This window comes from Telopea speciosissima, chromosome 2 (assembly GCF_018873765.1).
Source record: "Telopea speciosissima isolate NSW1024214 ecotype Mountain lineage chromosome 2, Tspe_v1, whole genome shotgun sequence".
Classification (NCBI taxonomy): domain Eukaryota; kingdom Viridiplantae; phylum Streptophyta; class Magnoliopsida; order Proteales; family Proteaceae; genus Telopea; species Telopea speciosissima.
In genome coordinates, this window is record NC_057917.1 from 67,955,060 (window position 1) to 67,973,061 (window position 18,002).

Here is an 18,002-nt window from a genome sequence, read left to right on the forward strand (position 1 = left end):
TTTATTTTCCATGTGACAGATACTTGTGCCAATCTAAAAAACTCTAGACTTGATGGTCAAGAAAAACTTTTCCAATAAAAGAACATTTTTTTCAAATGCTTTTAAGAATCTTCAAAGGAAAAACAAAAAAGATAAGCTTCCAAAAAACTTATCCAAACACGACTAATGTTTTCGGGGACTTTTGTTCTTCAGAGAAATTTTATTTTCTAGTGAGGGTTTATGGCCTTCAGTCCAACTAGTCCCCTGGACACGCACACTAGATCAATATTGGATTCTATGAGACCTATAGAAGCCGTGGGGCTGACCACAAAGGGGAAAAGGGGGAGTCGAACTCAAGACGTGTGTCGATTTAGACACGCTCCACTGTCAACTGAGGGTTAAATTCTTTGGAGAAATTGATATTTCTGATTCTGGAATAATTTTTTCACTATCAATTGGATTTTAATTGACAAGAAAAAATTCTTTAGCCAGTTTGCATCATAAGCCAAATAATATAGATCTCATGAATCTCAGAAGGAGAATGAATCTTACACGGCCCAATAAACTGGAAGCAGACCCTTATCCAGCTTGAATATGATTGGTCAAAACACAAATCAAACACTCTAGCTATCAATTTCTGAGGAACATCTTTCATGTCCTTTGCTCTGAATTATTGGCGCATGTTCTCTGCTCGGGAGTGCATCTGGGCACAAGTTGCACACAAACACATGCAGTGGGACAGGGGTGGGGTTCGGGTTATTCAAGGGGGTGGGCGAAATGTCCCACCCCACGTGTCTAGGCATACCCTGTGCCCCCAGTGCAAAGAACTTTATCCCCCGAATTATTTTGTGTAAAAAATTAGTTTAGTAGCTGCTGAACCAACAACCTGCAGCCTCCTTTTGCATTTGCAATTGTTTATTCAATTCAACAACCTCTCCATTGAAGGGTGGAACTAACATCTCTAAACTAATCATGCATTAGCTTTTTAATTAGTTTTTTTTACTAAAGGCTTGGGCCTCACGGCCTTGGGCCCTTCGGGCTCTATGGCCTCTTAACGGTCCTTTGGAATCAGCCCACTAATGCTAGCGATGGAATACAAGACATCGTACCCTTAATAGAACCATGCCAATTAACTAATTGGTTCCAAAATCAAAACGCTAATCAAGTAAGCTCAAAAAAAGTATTTCGTAGCCTATATATTGGGCCCATACACAATAAAATTAGACAAACTTAATGTCCATTTTTAACATAAGTATACTTGACCCAAAATGAATAATGAGTGAAAACCTAAACACCCATATAGAAACCCCTATAATTAATCAGTACCTAATCGGTTGTAACTAGTTAATCGGTTTGGTCTAGTTCCGGTCCTAAGAAATAATTCATTCCAATGTCTAGGACTAGAACTGACCCATTAATAATCGGTTCTGATTTTTAATAAGTCATTTCTGGTCCGGTTCCCATTTCCTTCCATTGGACTTGATGGTTAGTGCCATCGACTATTACATTTTTTTTTTGGGTAGAAAATCGACTATTACATTACCTAACGGTCTGTTACGTCTTGTATATTTCGAAAATGGGCCCCCAATAGAAGGCAAGCCTAACTGTGCAAGCCCAATAAAGACCAGCCCAAACAGACCCACATCATGGTGACAATGTGACTGTAACCGTGACCAGGGTTTTAGGTATTGGCATATCAGTATCGGCTGATCCGATCCATATTAATATCGGCCGTGACCAAGGATTGAGATATGAGCATTGGTATTGGTTTTTGCCCATACTGATGTGGATCCGCCATTATTGGGCCATTGGCCTGGACTGGTAAATTTTACCCTTACTTTTCATTAAAAATCGAGTTTTTTTTTTTACAATTGAACCCTTGACTCGATCCTGATACCGATATCCGATCTAGGATCGGTCAAGTATCAGTAATGGCCTCGACCAATACCGATACGATCCAACTGATCCGATACCGATACCTCAATCCATGGCCGTAAAACCCTGCTGTGACACCCACAAAAGGCTCCTTATCTTATATTTTTTTTTTTTTGGGCTTTGCCCTTGTCCCTATATCTTAATCCAACAATCCAAATTCCAACCAGAGTGCTTTTGCCTTTTTTGCATTTTCTCTTATACCTTAATCCAACATTTCCTCCAAATTTCCATCATTTCCCGCTCTCCCTTGTCCAACACTTAACCAACTAACACCAGCACCAAACCTCAACTTTGGTGGTCTTTTTGGCTCTGGCCTTGCACTTAAAGAAACGGAAAGCCATATGAACAATCATTGTAAAGAAGATGAGAGGTACAACTAATTAAAGTGAGTGAATGGTGCTTTGGTTATTAAAAAAGCACCCTCGTCCCCCCATTTCTTTTCAAAATTCAAACTCATTCCAACAAATCACCAAAGCAAATTCTCTCTATCTTTCTGTGTATCTCAAAGAGAAAGAGAAAGAGAAAGACTGTGTTCATGGATGAGAAGAAAAAGAAGGAAATAAAGCCTTACTAGCTAGCTAAGTGAAAGGTTCTAAGGCCAGGTGCTCATCAACACAGCTGAGTACAGCAAGAAGAGAAGGAAGATCGAGGAGTTCGAAAATGACCACGGCAAGGTTCATCAAATGCGTGACCATCGGCGATGGAGCTGTCGGAAAGACCTGCATGCTTATATCTTACACTAGTAACACCTTCCCAACGGTATGTACAATTCATGATCATTATGTATTAAGCTAATTATCCCACATCGAATGTGAATAGACTTGGGCACCCTCTTCTTAATGGCTAGCTTTTAAGGATAAGTTCTATCCAAATCTCAACTAGTAATTGTGATTAAGGTGTTTCTCTCTTTGGTCTAATTTGCTTTACCTCTGTCTTTTTCTTTCTTTTTTTTTTTCATTTTTTTGTCTTGGTATAGGATTATGTTCCCACAGTGTTTGACAATTTCAGTGCCAATGTTGTGGTGGATGGGAGTACAGTGAACCTGGGACTATGGGATACTGCAGGTGAGGTTATGGTTTAATCAAAACTTGATTAACTCAGATTAAGAAGAACAATTCACTCAATTTCCTATCCAATCATCACTGAATCAGAAAGTCTATTTCCTTTATGGAAGTATTGAAACAATTGAGAAACTCTAAAGAATTTGACAAACAACCCATTCCTTTGTTGGCTGAATTGGAAGGGCCAAAGTAGTCATTGAAAGGAACTTGGATGGCCAATTCATGTTTAGTTTTGGATGTATTATTGCAGGGCAAGAAGATTACAACAGATTGAGACCTCTAAGTTATAGAGGTGCTGATGTGTTTCTATTGGCATTCTCTCTTATCAGCAAAGCCAGCTATGAGAATATCTCCAAGAAGGTAATTTTCCCTTCTATTATTCCAAACCCAAGTGATATCCTCTGATCAGGTGAGTCTGACATAGTTTTTCCCTACACAGTGGATCACTGAGCTGAGACATTATGCTCCAAATATTCCAATTGTGCTGGTAGGAACCAAGCTTGGTAAGATCAATCAACCCAATAATCATACAATTTGTATAATTTTTTAATGGAGGACAGATCAATGCTGATCTTGTTTTGATTTCCTGTCCTGGTAAGTTTAATTTTGATATTTTATAACTGTCTATACTAACCTAACATCAGCTTTCTAGTAAAGTCTTGGGGAGGGGGGGGGGGGTTCATACCAGACCTCAACTGTAAATTCGCCTCAAAATCCTAACAATTAATCACATTTCATAACAAAATTCCATGATAGATTAAATTTTTTAATTACAAATCTGACTTTGATGAATTGCAGATTTACGAGAAAACAAGCAGTATTTGATGGAACATCCTGGAGCAACACCAATCTCAACTGCCCAGGCAAGTCACCCACAAAACATAAAAGCATAAAATCCAGATGTTAAATATGTAGTTGTTTTAGTTTGGCCTTGTTTTATTATTTTTCTGTATACATTTTCATCTGGGTTTCACTAAAGATATGATTTGGAGCAGGGTGAGGAACTGAAAAAGATGATCGGTGCAGCAGTTTACATGGAATGCAGCTCCAAGACTCAGCAGGTATATATGGCTTTATACTTATTATAAGTTTAGTATCCATATTCTCTGTTAAGTCTATCCAAAACCAACTGAATTCGAATTCTTATTTTGCACTACAGGATGAAAATACTTTCATAGTTTCACCTAACATCTTCTCTTGGTTTCTGTCTCTTAGAATGTGAAAGTGGTGTTTGATGCTGCAATCAAGGTTGTTTTGCGGCCTCCAAAACCAAAGAAAAAGCAACGGAAGCGAAGGCATTGCGTGTTTCTCTAGTCTGAATTCATGTTATATCTTACATGATTTTGTTACTGTTATGAGTGTTCCTTCCATTTCTGTCACTCTTAAAGAGGTTATGCAGATCAATAGAAAAAGAATGCTAGATGCCTTGGATTACTTTGCCACTATTAGCTCTAAGAATTTGCAGTAATCCCAATTTGTATAGGCAATTGCCTTCCACCCCCTCAAGTATATCAAGTTTACAGTTTTATCATTATTCAAAATCAAATAGAATAAGCATATACTTCAAAAGCCAATATTATGTAATCAAAACCAGATGGAAATTAGACGAAAATTGGGTGATTACTGGTATAACACCGTTCATGAATTTACTTGTAATCAAGTAGGTTGCCTTCTTGGCTGTGCTTTTTAATGAAGTAGGACTACCTCACGGCTGAAATGTGTCAGAGATTGGAATTAGTTTGCAAAAATATTTGCTCAACATAAAACCAACTTACTAACTCTTTTTTTTCTTCTTAATTTTCGGTCGTGAGATCCTGCAATGTCATGAAGGATGATCCTATAAGTGAAATCTGAATCCATAAGACTTAAGGCTATGTTTAATATGAAATCTTGGACTAGATTCTAACTCTAGAATCCATTCTGAAACCTGATTCTGCTCTGTTTTCTAGCTTCAGTTTGCATTATAAATCCAGAATCTGTTCTGAGAATGCAAACCAAACACAACATCAAATGATTTTATTCTGCATTTCATAAATGAACTTTAATTTTCTCAAGTATTCAGTAATCTTCTGTTGGCAAGCATATTATGAACTTTAACTCTATTCAGTTTTAGAGGTAGAAAATGATTCAAAATTTGATGTTTTGATTTAACAAAACCATCTAAGGAGGGGGCAGACAAGGAGCCATAGCCCTCTTTGTTAAGAAAAACAATACCCAAATGACGATTTACAGAAGAAAAACGTAACAGAGAAAGCACACACAACGCACTACACAGAGATTTACGTGGTTCACCCCCAAGGTGGGAAGCTACATCCACGGCTGAGCAATAGAACAGATTTCACTATTTTTTTGGAAATGTTACAAACTCTCTTAACCCCATCTCAAAGAAATAAGAACATTATATAGGGAAGCCCTAACCCCAGAAAGTACAAAAGTGCCACTGGCCTAAAATTGCCAAACAAACAAGGCCGGACCAAAACATAATATATGGCTCAAAAGTATTCATTTCGAAGATCTCAACGAGGACGTTCGCCATTTTTCGCCATTCCGAAGATCTCAACCGCACTTTCTGGCCAAAATCAGGCTTCACCAACAACACTCTTAACCCATGAGGCCATGAAGACAACTGAATCAAAGGTTTCCCACTCTATGAAAAAATGATAATCTGGCATTTCCTGGGATAGCTGATCTGCATAGCTACTCTGTTTTCGTGTTTTGAATGACCACCTGCAAGCATTGCACTCCTCTCACAAGTTCCATAAAACTGAAAACAGAACAGTTCCATATGAACGTAAGTCGTAACTCACCCCTCACCCCATTCGAAGCAAAATGCTAAAACATAATCAGCTTCTTAACTCACCCCAAAAAAAAAAAGATATACAGGGTCAGCAATAGGAGCTGAAGCAAAGGGAGCAATATGGGGAGTAAGGTGGGTCAATTAAAAACATAAGAAGGCTTCGTTTGGTATGCATTATTGGAATGCATTCCAAGAATGCATACCAAATCCTGCCTAAGTCTATAGGGTGTCTACGAATGACCCATCTAGTGGTGCCCATGGATATAAGTATCTGCATTGGTTTCGGTTAATACTAAATACTGATATGATATCGATACAAATTAGGTGGAACCAAGCTGATTGGATTAGTCTTATGACTCTTATCCACTTTTTGGTTGATCCATCTTATCCGTATAGATATCATATTACTATCGAGCTATGGCGATGTTGATACATATCGGCCAATATGATTGCGATAGTAAGAACCATGGTTGCCATGTGACAGAATAGATGAGTTGACATTTTGAGGATCAGTAAACTGAAGTCTTTTTTGCTAATATGTCAAGATTCAGTTCCTGCAGCCTACCACTAGGTCGTAATAGATCAATCTTTACCTCAAGGTCCACCCTCCACTCTAGTGGTTCGGATCCTCTACTTCCGCCTGCCCCTACTTCAGTGTGCGCCCTACACACAACCAGGCGGAAGTAGAGGATGTCGATTCCAATATAAGACCAAAAACTGAGATTAAAGGAGTAAATGGTATGTTTTTTATTTTCAATTCAGTTGATAATTGATTGAAACCGAGTTAGTCAGTTATAATTTCAAAATCAAAACCAATTTGTAATAGTCCAGTCGACCTTCTCACAGCATCAGCTGCCATGTCCCACCGACAGCAAATACCATGTAAATCACAAGACAGAGGAAGATATAGGAAGGTTCAAGATTAATTGTGACAATGAAAACTGATAAATATTTTGGAAGCAATTTTCTGTTCGGGAGTGTGGTCTATGCCAACACTAACACTCCCATGTGTCTATATCTCTTCTCCTCAAAACAACGGGGCAGAAGTGCCTTTTCATATGGGAGGAGAGAGATAGACTCATGGGAGTGCTAGCCTACCGGAAAGAGTTTTTTTCCCTATTGATTGTGTGACAAGTATATAAAGGAATTGTAACGATAGGGTAACAATCTTTTTACAGTATATCCATAATCTTTTGAAATTGAGATTTTATGGTTCGCTTGGGAAATAGGATTTTTTGATTCGTCTGGGCCATGTATTGGATCGGTTTGGGATTTGCCCTAAATCAATTAATCAACCCAAAAAAATATTAAAACATACCCTAGAATGTGGGAAGGTGTTATCCTTGCCTTTCTTCCCATGCCCCGCTTCTCCCCTTGTTGTTGCAAGTTTAGTTCCAATCACCTCCTTCTTCCTAAGCACCAACTGCATCCCCTGCAACGCTACCCCACTCCACCCCCACCTAAATGGTAGAATTCTCTAAAATTTTAGATATTCAATTTTAATTTGTGTTTGTTCTTCATTTTTCTATTGAAAACAAATAATAAAAAAAAAGATTGGAGGCATGAGAATTTTTTTTTCATATTGATTTTTTGTTGCAAGGGAAAACAAGATCTAATAGATCTAGAACCAAAAAACTCTTTTGATTGTACCCAAGGGGTTAGCTCAGTTGGCAAAAGACCAACTTTTGATTGTAGAACAATCTCAACTGTGCTTTTAAAATTCACAGATTACAGATTAGGAGCAAAAGGACACAGATATGTTTTGCAATAGTGTGCACAGAGACAGAGAAAGGGAGCAATTCAATGATCTTCTTGTATAAACTACAAGTTGAAAATTTGAGCCAATGACAAGAACCAAGTCTGAAAGGATCCCTAGACCTTTCATTATGCGTATAATTGTCTTCTTATCTCAAGTAGATCTTAGTAGTCTAAGGCGCCAGACTGAGATCCTTGTTTTCAATAGAAATTGTGGGTTCAAATCCCTCTTCTTGTTTTCTTGGATTACTTTTATGTCTTTGTTACCTATCACATACACAATAAAAAAATTGTCAACGACAGTTGTGTATGTGTAAGAAATATAACATAATTTAAAAGTATTATTTTTAATCATGATATAAAATGAATCATTTTAACGAGTAAAGAATACAAATGCTATTGGATTAACCAAAAATATATATATCCTTAAAACTTAAACACAAACAAATCTTAACATACTAAATCATCAAACATTATTTTATACTTGCAATTTTTTTTGGGGGTAAACTATACTTACTTATATTACTATTAGTTTTCTCCAATATCTCATTATTATCCTCAATTTTATCGGCCCCATCTATAGAATCACATGATATTTTAAAAGGTCATGGTATTTATAGATGAAAATTTCATGCTGGGGGAGGATTCGGAAGTTAATAAATGCTTACTTGATGAAACTAAATCATGGGGAACTTGTCTTCATTCTCATATCAAATGAATGACTGCAATTGTCCAACCAAAATCTAGATTAGTAGAAACTAAGAACCAAAATTTAGATTACTAGAAAATAAAAAGTGGGTTACTGTGGGAGACAATAATAACTTTTTTTTTTTTTGGGTAACTAGCGATAATAATAACTCAGCAACAAGTGACATGGTTGAAGCTCTTATTATAGGATCCAGATTTTCAACTATCGAGATGCCCGGTAGGACCGTGCTGCGTGCAATGACCGCCTTACCCCCACTCGGGCAAGGCGCTTGGGCAGGGGTAAGGCGGATATTGCGCGCAGCACCGTGTCTGGGTAACACGGTCCTGCCGGGCAGCTCGGTAGTAAAGGATCCAAATTGCTTATAATACGTCACAGATCTTCTACGGTGCGCTGCCTTGTCCTGCGTAGACACAGGGCCACGTGCAATGACTGCCTTATCCCCACTCGGGCAGGGGTAAGGTGGTCAATGTGCGTCGCCTTGTGTCTACGCAGCACGGCAGGATGGGTAGCCCGCACCGTAGTAGATCTGGATTCAGATAACCCTGTCAACTCCTAGTTTCTTCTTACCAAAAAAAAAAGAAGAAAAACTCCCAGTTTCTCGAACCTGACCTAGCTTCATAAATCTGAATTTTCACAAATTGGGCTGGGCTATATAGTATCTTGTATTCTAGTTTCTATTATTCTATTTATGCATAAGATTAGTTGCAACCGTGAAAAAGCAATGGCTCCAGTTCGGTGCCGAGCTCGAGAAGAAAGAAATACAAAAAAACAAAAATCAATGAGCTCGGATCGTTGAATGTCCAAACTGTCAGGTGTCGACATATCCACCCCAAACTGCCCCAACCAAAAAAGAAAAAACAACAGTCATCATAGATTCTCTATTTAGAAAATGGATTACTATAGTCCAAATATATTTGTCCAATAGAGGCTTAAATGGGCCAGTAAAGCCCGAGCAATAAATCAGCATGCCCACGTTCAGAAAGTGTAATTAACTCCCCTTCTCTGTATTTTTTTTTTGCTGTCAACTCTCCCTTCTTAGTCTGTTTTAACTAACGACCGTACACGGGTCTACAGTCTTCTTCAGAGCTCGACTGAATTATGACGAAATCCCATTTTGCACTCTGTGAGAGAGAGAGAGAGAGAGAGAGAGAGAGAGGAGTTAAGACGAAATGTTGAAAGCAGAGAACTTTACTTGCCTTCACTTTTAATTCTCTTGAAAATTCATGGAGTCTCAATCATGAGAAAGAGAGGATGTCATCCCCCATGACTTTTCTCTTCTGCAATCAGTCTCTCTCCAGTGTCAGGGTCGTAGAAAGAACTAGTAGACATGAAGGTGACCCCTCTTTCATGAAAGAAAAAAAATATTGAGCTTTAGTGATGTATGGTTCCAAAAACACAAACACGGTAAAGCAATGAGTTTCAAAATTTGTTCTGTCATTATGACTTTGTGTACATCAAGGCCTTTCCATGAATGAAACGGATTTCATTTCAGGTAAAATCCAATGTTGATCCCATGCCCGACTCCACCACATTTCATGCCTCTACCATTGATAAGAACTGGATTTATCACATCCACTGACCTTCATGATTATTACAGACCAATCTTTGAGATTCTTCTTCTTAATATCAAGATTCACTACATTCATGGCTTTCTTCATGTAGTATCCTATATTTTAATTATGATAGTGTAATCGTTCTTGGGTTTTTTTTTTTTTTTTTTTGGTAAATCGAAATTTATTCAACCATGGAGTGGAATTAAATACTATCATACATGCTATCGACAAGGTCTTCTTTTGGAAATATAATGTGAAATAGAGATTGACAGCACCAATATACATCTTCTTGTATCACCGTAATATAAGGCAGTTGAGTAGAGTCATATCAAAATAATACTCTCCTTAAGCTATGTAAATGCCCTAAATTTGTGCAATCCGTGTTGACAGTGCATTTATATATCCAAAATTAAAACAACTATTTAATCACGTAAGTTGCATTATTAAATGTGATTATTGAGAGTTTTAAAGACTAAACTCACTGACACTAACAAATTATGATAGAGATGAAACATTATCCAAAAATGTCAGAGAAATAGGCGAGACTTGCTCTCCTATATTCCTCTCCTTATATAGGAGAAGAAGAGACACAACCAAAGAGTATCTCCAATAGACACACCTAAAAAAAAATCATATTATGAATATTTTATTTTTTTTCCTTTTAAAAATAGTTTAAAATTCCAACAATTTACTAAAGAGTTAAGTCAACAACAAAATTGATCTCCTTAGGAATACAATGAAAAGAGCAAACCCTAAATTATGTTGACAAATGTGAAAACATCATCTGCCATCGCTGAACCACTATCAAAATGTTTAATGTTGTTCCCTTCAATTATAGAATGAGCTCTCGGTAATCACATTCCACCAGTAAATTCTCAATGCCATCTAAAAACGCCATCACTTTTGATCATCATAATTTCTCCCATCATGATGGAATTAAACATTGTCTTCTCTAACATTGCAAAATGCACTTATCCACTACTATCACAAATAACCACTAGTAAACATGATCAATACCTTATCGGTGATGTGCACGATGGTGTGGTCTATTTCTGATCCATCGTATTGGATTTATGTATCCTACAGCCATGAGTTTTCACTAAAAAAAAAAAATGATCAAGTATTACTAGGGTTTGCTCAGAGGCTCTAAACACATTGCTAGTATCTTACATAACACAACAACAGCCGCCTTCCCTTATATACTCTGTTACGTATAGGCCAACGCAATAACTTTAAGATGAAATGTGGATAACCATGACTCGAGATCGAGATCGAGATCTAGAGAGAGAGAGAGAGAGAGAGAGAGTGTGGCAAGCAATAAAAAGTTTGCAGGAGATAGGGTGGGGGGGGCAAAAGGGCTTTCAATAACTGAGTGATTGATGAGATGGCACGCACGAGAGTAGGGTGTGGGTCTTGCATGCCGGAATCACACCGACACCACGTAACCTAACCATAAATCCTCTCTTTAAGTCTCCATGCATGGGAAGTTGTAGACTAGATTCACGCAGAGAGAGAGAGACAGAGAGAGAGAGTTAATTTGCTTTTGTCACACTTCCCATCCCAGGTGCCAAAGTGAACATAAGTTTGTGAAACAATAATGACCTCCCTCTCCCTACCCAACCCAACAAACCACCAAACCCACACACCTTATTTTCTCTGAGAATTGTTCTTACTGAATTAAGTTGCATGAGACCCCTCTAATACAACATTCAACAAAAATTGAATCCACAGACGAAGCACCACCTCCACCTTTCCCTCTTGAACTATTTATAATTTCCATTTCTTCAGTTTCTTTGCTTTTGGATAAGTGTTCATTCAATATCCTCTCAACAGACATCAACTAATACACATGACCTGATTCTTTTCTTGTATTTTTAGCTCAACCAGAACTGAGATCCCCACTTAAATATTAATATTTGTTTCTTCTTCCATTCTTCAATATGGTTCAACATTAATTATTGCTTTGCTTTGATTGACAAGATCTTTGACAATAAAATCCCATCAATCAAAGACAATACAGCCCTTATCAAAGACATCCCTTCCCCTGCAGCTTCCCTGTTTCAAAAAACCACTATTCTCTCTCTTATTACCTTTCTCTTCAAAGACCAAATTAGTAAATAGAAAGCTATATATCAAAATTTTCAAAGATGAAAGATAAATTGGGTTTGAAAATCGAAACACAACCCTCTCGAGTCAACCCAACAATATTCCCAAATCACATCCCTTTCCCTAAAAATGACCCAAAACTGCAATTACTGTCCACCACCCCCACTTTCCTTTCAAACCCCACTTCTTCATTCATTCATACCTTCTTGACTTTCACACCCCCCTCCCCCCTATTTACTCTTGCAACAACCTATTCTATTAGAATAATCCCACACTTATAGCTCTCTCTTCTCGCTTCCATTAATAGTGTCCTGTAAACAAATCAAAACAGAGATTTTTTGTTAGAGAAACAAACACAGATCTTCTTTTCAGTTTTCACATCTTAGATAACTGTTCACCCTCTTTACATTGAAAGATTTCTTATTCTTCTCTGATGAAGATTCTAATAAAGCACCAGCATGTGTGGTTTTCCATGATTTCCTTATTTGGCATCAGTGGGAATTGGGTTGTATTATGAGTTTTAATGCAAATGTGTAAGAAGGGATGGGAGAGTACTTGCCAATCTTCTTTTTTATTTTCCTTTGTTTATGCTTGATTTCCTTTCTTATCTATACTCTAACAGGCGATTTTTGTTGTTCCTTAGTGGGTATTTTTTTTTTATCCATTTTCATTCATTAAAGTTATTAAAATTTTATATATTTTTTTTATCTTTGGGAGATGTGAAGTACTGTTTTATTAATTGGGATGAACTGAACATAGCGGTAGGTGAGAAGGCTATAAGAAGAGGTGTTAGTGTGAGTTTAAGGATATTGTGCCAGAAGAGAGAGAGGCTAATAGCAAAAGGGCTTTCTCTTGTTTCTCATCTGGTTGGCTACTTAGATTTCTAGCCATCTAGTTTGGCCTTCATCATCATCATCAATACCCTTGTGATGGCTTCATCTAACAGACACTGGCCTAGCATGTTCAAGTCCAAGCCCTGCAATACTACTCATCACCAATGGCAGCATGACATGAACCCACCTCTCTTATCAAACGGTTGCCAGAGAAACCCCTACCCATCAGGTATTCATGCCTTTCTCCACTATATTATAACAAGTAGGAGAGATTTTCGTCCTTCCCTGACCTCCCATATATTAACAGGAAATTGCTGTGGTTTTTTGACAGTTTCTAGCTGTGATGAACGGAGCCCAGAGCCGAAACCACGATGGAATCCTAAACCGGAGCAGATACGGATTCTGGAAAGGATATTCAATTCGGGAGTGGTGAACCCACCGAGGGATGAGATTAAGAAGATAAGATCTCAACTCCAAGAGTATGGCCAAGTAGGCGATACCAACGTCTTCTACTGGTTCCAGAACCGGAAATCGAGAAGCAAACACAAGCAGCGCCACCTTCAGACCGTTAAGACACCGGCTCAATCCGGTCCAACCACCCCTGGTTTGCCATTGGTTCAGACCATCGCTGCACCCTCATCTTCCTCGTCCTCGTCATCTGAGAAATCTCCTCCACGAAAGACCAACCAGAAGATGGCCATAGGAGGTGGTGGTGGTGGTGGACCCAATCCCATTGTGCTCGACGCATCCAATTCTGAACCATTTTTCTTTCCGGTCCAACCGTCTTCATTCACTCATGGTCATGGGTTCTGCTTTTCCGACATATCCAACCTGGTTCAATTTCAAGATCAAGCGGTCGGGCCTTCTTCGTCCGGCCTCCTACTGAGTGAACTGATAAACCAAGGTGGTCCAAAGAAGGATGAACAAGCGAAGATGAAGTTGGACCAGCAACTCAGCTATGCTTCAGCCACTACTGCTCCAACCACAAATACTGTCACTTCCATCACTCCTATTACCACTGGTTCGACCGCTCTCAATCAAATTCATGGAGGTACGAGTACGACCTTGATCAAGATCAAGATGGAATTTTATAAAAGAAACGAGGGTATATTAGTCTTTTTAGGACTGTTTTACCCTTTTCGAGATAGGCCGACGTGTGCATGCCTGGAAGCTTTCTTTCTGATTGTTGAATTGTGATTGATTGACCACTGGGCTAAGTTTCAGGTAGTGGAATGGGGCCGGCGGCGAAATCGACGGTGTTCATAGATGACGTGGCGTTCGAGGTGACCGGTGGTCCGGTTAACGTAAGAGAAACGTTTGGGGATGATGCAGTTCTCATCCACTCTTCTGGTCGACCCGTCCTCACCAACGAGTGGGGCGTAACCCTGCAATCCCTGCAACACGGCGCATTCTATTATCTTGTGCGCACGCTAACCATGCTGTAGTAGTGTAGCTGCCCCCCAGGTGATCTAATCGATAGATCACATGATATTGATATTGTGTAGTCAGGTCTACTGTTATCTCCTATGGGACTTATGGAATTTTTTGTCTTTGGATCTCAGGTTTGAGAGAATGGGTGATGCTGATCGAGGGGTGGAGGTGCAAGTATGAAGTGCATGCATGCTGTGCTGGTTGATCTCAAGTGTTTGTTTTGTTGTCTTCTATCATAGAATTACAGTCATTAGGCCTATCGATAGAACTATAGAAGTATGTGCTTGTAAGGGAACTTTGAGTTTACCAAAAAAAAAAAAAAAAAGGGAACTTTGATTATCTATGGACCAGGAAATATATATATACGTGGAATGTGCTTCTCTCTCTCCCCTTGTGGCACTGTTTAATGGATCTGGCAAATCTGTTTTTTTTTATTTATTTTTTATCATTCATACATTGATACTCCATGGAAGAAAGGTATAATTTTTAGGGGGAGCGTTTTTTGTGGGGGAAAGCAGGGGCATATGCGCGCTGACATTTTGGTGGCGGGATTTTCCTCTTTCATGGGGCAAGGTGGTCGTTTCTTTTCAAAATTATGACTCAATAGGTGTCCATGTTGTAGTGTGTGATGCATTGATGTAGCTGCATGATGTGTTTAGTGCAAACAGGACACATCAAGATAATGTACAACAAGAAGGGTCAAAACAAATTACCATGTTTGAAATAGGTATAATGAAGTTTGACATGCCCCACCAAGTGGAGTCGCCATTGCGAGGAAAAGAGGTTTCAAACTCCAGAAAAGGTCTAAGTTCTCAATAACAAAGACTCACCACCCAGATTAGGGTGTATGACCCACACATATAAATCTATTGACTTCACTCCGAATTGGTCTGACCAAAGAATGGTTTCGTGTTAGGTTGCAGATTGAGAAAAGTGTTAGGCACCTCAATATACCCGACTAAATTGGACTTCAACAATAGACCGGTGTGCTAAACTATTTAAACAATATACATCACGACAATGCTGAAAAGGAAAGAGAAAGAAATAGAACTCATCTCTATCCAACTGCGCTGCAATGTTAGCATATTGAAAATAAAAAACACTTGCAAATTAAGCCTTAGGATCTAGCAACTACTATAATCCTAAACAACATGAACAGAGGTTAGTGACTTGTTGAAAATGACGAAAATGCCATTGTTCATGCAAATATGACATACTATCAGCATAAACAAAGAAAATAACATGGTAGTTAAATCTCAAACTATGCTGAAGAAGCATGACATGATGAACAACATACCTCTATGTGCAAAACTAGCCTAAAGAGTGAGAACATGAGAAAAAAAGGGAAGACCAATTATGAAAAATCACCAATAAAAAGTAGACGTTATAAGAAATGGAAAACATCATCAAACCCACGGAAAACCAAATTGAACAACAAAAATGAAACTCGAAAACGAATAACATAAGGACTCAGAATCTATCAACCAAACATGGAAATTAGAAGAAGAAAAAAGTGAAAGACAGTGGAAAATCCCAAAAAAATCACAAATGAAAGATAAAAGACCCTTTAAACTATGGTACAAAAATCAAACATACTCTGATTCATGACACATTGTCACTGCCCTACTGTGGGGAGTAGCGACATACCCTCAGTAAATGGAGGATATCTCACAATACAAGAGACGACATTGAATGAATTGAGTAAAAGCCAAAGAAAGAAGACTCTTGACTCATCTAGCTTTATATCTTGTGAAGAGTGTCAGGACATTGAAGCAAGCTAGGCTCAGGAGAGTTTGGAGGATCTTAAGTCTACACAACTACAAGATACTTGCAAAAAAGATGAGACTCTCTCTATTTCTCTCTTGGGACTCTTAGGGACCCTTGAGATATTCTAAGAATGCCTTAAAAATGTCTCAGTGCCAACTATTTTCATCTAGTGCTGGCCTGAGCCAACACACTTGGCTGACTTGGGCTAGCACAAAAGGTATAGGTTTGATTCAAGTATGACCCTAAACTAAGGTCGGGCTAGGTTTTTGGGTCTAAGCCAGGTCTTACTTATGTGACAAAGCCATTTTACCATGACTTCCGAAACTCATTTTTAGCCCTTTTTAACATCCTATGGATTTGGGACACTGATGGGGGTATGGGAACCTCTAGAGATACAAATAATGGGTCTCACAACATTTCAAAAAATTCTTGATTCTCATCTCCTAGTCTGCTTTGGGAAACAAAATGAGATGTCTACAGGTCTTCCTTATAAGTCTTTCAATACCTCTATAAAAATTGGTTACTTCTTTCTTGATGTCACTGTGGAGACTTATTGAGAGTGCAAGTGCATTTCCTCATTGTATGGAATGCTAAGGACCACTAATATATACAATTTGCCATCCCAGCCTAGCATTCTTCTATGAATCATTCTTTGATTCTCTGCTCGAACTCAATGGGTGTCAAGAGCCAACTCATGGCTTGATGATATACTAGAGTTGGGGAAGGAATCTACACGTTGACCCCATGCCAAGCCAATGAGCCCACATGAGGGAGTGCCTCACGATTTGTGTACAACGGGGACACATAGTCAAGTAGGAGATAATGTGAGAAGACGTGTACTACCAGTGTGGTGTGTACGGTTTCTTTTCAGAGTTATACCAAAACCTCATGGGGCTTGGTATTTGTTTATAGTTTCATAAAGATACACTTATTTGTTTACGAAATTTCAAGTTCATTTGCTTGACGATTTTTTCTCCCTATTTCATAACAAGCTTTCTCAAGGCTACATACTCAATAAGTGTTTCCATTAGGCCTTGTTTGTTTGTTGAAATTTTCTATGCAAATAATATTTTACATGAAAAGTTTTTTCCAAGAAAAGTTTTCTGACTTTTTCAAATTTTGTTTTAGACATTTTATGTAAAAATAAATAGTGGAACGAGTCCGGATCAGCTCCCCACATGGGAACGGGTGGGGACACATTTGACTCCTTCATGTCATGGAGGGTTCAGATCTGTCCCCACCCGTCCCCATGTGGGGAGGAAATCTGAACTCTAGTGGAACACCCTATTTTACAAGAATTTTCCTTTTCTGTCTTTTTAAAAGAAAACGAACAAAGCTTTATGAAAGGATTTCTAAATTGCTAATTAGATTCGAGGACTCAATCTCCTTTTAAGTGTTAAAATTGATTAAAATTCTACAACTCAATTTCCTTACGTTAAAATTATAAGAATTTCTTAAGCCTTTTCCTTGACAAAATCAAGTTCACATAAAAAGACTGGAAACTTTTTTTTTCCTATTTCAGACCTGGCATTGATTGAGACCCATCTACCAAACAAAAGTATTGCTCGTGGAAGAATTTTTCCCAATTACTCGAAGATTATATGAGTCAATCTAGATCATAGGCTTCTTTTTAGTTTGCGCTGGCTATGAAGGACTTTAATAGAATTCCACCACATTTCTTTGTAGATTTTTCATTGATTCTTTTTGGTTTGCGCTGGCTATGAAGGACTTTAATAGAAATCGACCACATTTCTTTGTAGGTTTTTCATTCAGACAGTGATTGGATAACCCACGAGTGAGTTACTGAGTTATACATTTGGGGTGGCAAAAATATCTAGAGATATATATGTAAGGGAGAGGATTTCCCATAACACTAGTGTAAGAGGGAATTTGCAGTCCACACCAATGGCAAAGAGTTTGCCTTTTTGCGAAAGTAGGGGTAAGGCTGGGTATATTATGACACTCCCCAAACCCTGTTGTAGCTGTAGAAGCCTCGTGCACCGCTTACTTCCTTTACCAATGGTGGTGTGACAATCGATAACATATATATGGGCCCACATGAGTCCCACATGACCA

The 18,002-nt window shown here is 38.4% G+C and overlaps 2 protein-coding genes across 2 annotated transcripts; both read left to right on the plus strand.

Moving 5' to 3' along the window:
• The first annotated feature begins 2,390 nt into the window (after positions 1-2,390).
• On the plus strand, positions 2,391-4,379 carry LOC122650319 (rac-like GTP-binding protein RAC2). The gene is made up of 7 exons (XM_043843714.1): positions 2,391-2,673; positions 2,891-2,978; positions 3,226-3,335; positions 3,415-3,478; positions 3,774-3,838; positions 3,971-4,036; positions 4,191-4,379. Exons 1-7 carry the CDS (start codon positions 2,575-2,577, stop codon positions 4,287-4,289), a joined length of 591 nt encoding a protein of 196 aa, XP_043699649.1. The 5' UTR covers positions 2,391-2,574; the 3' UTR covers positions 4,290-4,379.
• An 8,352-nt stretch (positions 4,380-12,731) lies between these two features.
• LOC122650320 (WUSCHEL-related homeobox 9-like) lies at positions 12,732-14,322 on the plus strand. The gene is made up of 4 exons (XM_043843715.1): positions 12,732-12,957; positions 13,060-13,785; positions 13,947-14,149; positions 14,291-14,322. The coding sequence occupies exons 1-4, from the start codon at positions 12,825-12,827 to the stop codon at positions 14,294-14,296; spliced, it is 1,068 nt and encodes a 355-aa protein (XP_043699650.1). The 5' UTR covers positions 12,732-12,824; the 3' UTR covers positions 14,297-14,322.
• The last annotated feature ends 3,680 nt before the right edge of the window (positions 14,323-18,002 follow it).